Genomic DNA, 2,686 nt, shown 5'->3' on the forward strand with positions numbered 1-2,686 from the left:
TCTAAAATTTTAATTCAAGTTCTTCATTCAATAAATAAACTAAACTTAAACAAATTTTAAACAAATCAAGCTCGAGTTGCATTGATCTTTCTGTATTGAAATGAAGTTATCTTAATGAAAAATAGATCATGAGAAACATCCATCACATAGATGGCTGACAGAAATGACCAAAAGATTTGAAGGACAATGAAAAACGGCATGAAGAAAACAAAAAACATTAATGTTCCGCATTAATACACCTGCTTGCAAATTTTTATATGTTATCTATATGCCTAGAGAAGCTCCATTCTTTAAATTAGTTGTAATTCTAAATGGTTTTTGTATGATAATTGATTTTGATAGATGGATGAGAATTTTTATGACTTTGACAATGAGAGTAATGATGAGCTTCAATTGTACATAGTACTACAAGTTGTAATGCAAGAGCTATTTGCCTTATGCACTGTAGCTTCTGTTGTCATTCAAGTTATCTTGAAGAAGTATTTATCTAAGTACCCACGTAATCTTATTAGAGGACTCAATCGGTTGCAAGAACAAATGGACCATATTAACTATTTAGTGAGAGAAAGTGACATAACATGCATTGAACTCCGTACGGATCGTTGTTCTTTTATGACTTTGTGCAACATGATTCATACAATTGATGGGTTAGGACCTTCAAAACATGTCACTTTAGAAGAGAAGGTGGCCTTCTTCCTCTTCATTTTGGCGCAACACTTGAAAATACAAAATGTTAATTTCAATTTCTATAGATCTGGACAGAATGTCAGTCGATATATCAATGATGTCTTAAAGGCTGTGCTACGCCTGCAAGCCAACTTACTTAGCACACCAAATCCTATTACCGAAGCAAACAAAAATCCACAGTGGAATTGCTTCCAGGTAAATATATTGTCCACAAATTTGATAACTTTACATTATTTTTTTTTTCTTTTCTTTTGTTCTCTATTTTACCCAAAACAAAAAACCATAACTATTACAATATTTATTCAACTGGTTTGTTTAGAATTGTCTTGGAGCACTTGATAGCACCTATATTAGAGTTCGTGTACCCGTGATTCATCAAGCAAGGTATGGGACAAGAAATGGAGATATTGCTACTAATGTTCTAGGAGTTTGCTCCCAACAAATGAACTTTATATATGTGTTGCCGGGGTGGGAAGGGTCAGTGGTCGACTCTAGGGTTTTAAGAGATGAGATCAATCGGCCTAATGGCCTAAGGATTCCAAATGGTAATTTCAAAGTTCATGTATAATAATTGAGTTTAATGCATAACATTCCACACATAGGTTACTACTACCTAGTGGATGCTACCTAGTGGATGCTGGCTATACAAATGGGTGAGGATTCTTAGCACCTTACCGTGGTCAGCGATACCATGTGTCTGTTTGGAAAGAAAGGGCAACTCCAAGTAATTACCAAGAATATTTCAATATAAAACATGCACAAGCCAGGAATGTCATAGAAAGGTGTTTTGGATTGTTGAAAATGAAATGGGCAATACTTCGCAGTGCATCATACTACCCCATTAGAACCGAAAATCGTATTATCACAGTATGTTGCTTGTTACACAACTTCATTCGACGAAAGATGGCAGTTGACCCTATAGAGGATGATGATGATGACGAAAAATATCAACTGCCAATGGGAGATGATTTCATTGATACTATTGAGATATCTAATGAATGGACTATGTGGCGGGATACACTCGCAATATAATTGTACAACAATTGGTTGGCTAGTGAGGGGGGGGTTGGATGAGAATAGTTCAGTGTTTATTTTCATTACTATTGTGTTCTACTTTGATTTGTTGTTAAACCATTTAAATTTTTTATGTAACGTTGCTATGTATTTTTATTAATATCTGACAATGTGGATGTTGAAAATGTATTTTTTTTAATATCTGACAATTTATTTTTTGAGTTATTAATGATTTATTGTTATGTGTATGAAATGTTGAATGATTACTTTAGGCATGGATAATGAGGTATCTAGTTCTCGTAAGAAAAAGAATGACAAGGTTGATTCATCAAAACAAAGGCAGATTTGGAGCCCACGTGAAGATGATGCTCTAATTTCAGCATTGGTGTCCATTGTTAATGAATGAATGAAAGTTGACAATGCTTTCAAGGCTGGTTATCTTGCGAGACTGGAAACTAAATTGGCGGATATCTTACCTGGGACAGACTTACGTGGTTGTTCCCATATTGAATCAAAAATTAAAATATGGAAGAAACACTATAATTCTGTGTCCAGTATGCTTGCTACTAGTGGGTTTGGATGGAATGACACTGAAAAAAGAATTGATGTGGAGAGTGATAGTGTATGGGAGGCATATGTTCGGGTAAAGTTACCATGATATAAATACTTTATTTATTTATTTTTATTTTTATAATTACTACATGTTTATGTAACTACTTTTGAAATACACTTTCCTATATTAACTAGGATTAGTTGGTCATTGCAGAGGGACACCAATGAAAAACACCTAAGGAACAAAACTTTCCCATATTTCGATGAATGGATTCAAATATTTGGCGAGGACCGGGTTATAAAGGATTTTGTTGAAGGGCCTGCTGATGCAGTTGAGGCTATGAATGCTGAGGAAGATGTGTTGTTGCATGGCCTTGCGGATAATGACACTTTTCTTGAACAAATGGGAGTAAATAGTCACATTGGTGAATGA

The 2,686-nt window shown here is 34.6% G+C and overlaps 1 protein-coding gene across 1 annotated transcript; it reads left to right on the forward strand.

Moving 5' to 3' along the window:
* The first annotated feature begins 2,107 nt into the window (after positions 1-2,107).
* Positions 2,108-2,686, forward strand: LOC145821341 (uncharacterized). Its single transcript, XM_082917850.1, has 2 exons — positions 2,108-2,344; positions 2,468-2,686. The coding sequence occupies exons 1-2, from the start codon at positions 2,108-2,110 to the stop codon at positions 2,684-2,686; spliced, it is 456 nt and encodes a 151-aa protein (XP_082773976.1).

The sequence above is a fragment of the Camellia sinensis genome, chromosome 1, assembly GCF_055761805.1.
Source record: "Camellia sinensis isolate YWXY chromosome 1, ASM5576180v1, whole genome shotgun sequence".
In the NCBI taxonomy this organism is placed as follows: Eukaryota; Viridiplantae; Streptophyta; class Magnoliopsida; order Ericales; family Theaceae; genus Camellia; species Camellia sinensis.

Excerpts from the sequence above, each read along its gene's own strand:
- LOC145821341 (XM_082917850.1), top strand. The coding sequence starts at position 2,108 with ATGAAAGTTGACAATGCTTTCAAGGCTGGTTATCTTGCGAGACTGGAA. Across the intron at positions 2,345-2,467 it reads TATGGGAGGCATATGTTCGG|AGGGACACCAATGAAAAACA; the intron begins GTAAAGTTACCA and ends TGGTCATTGCAG.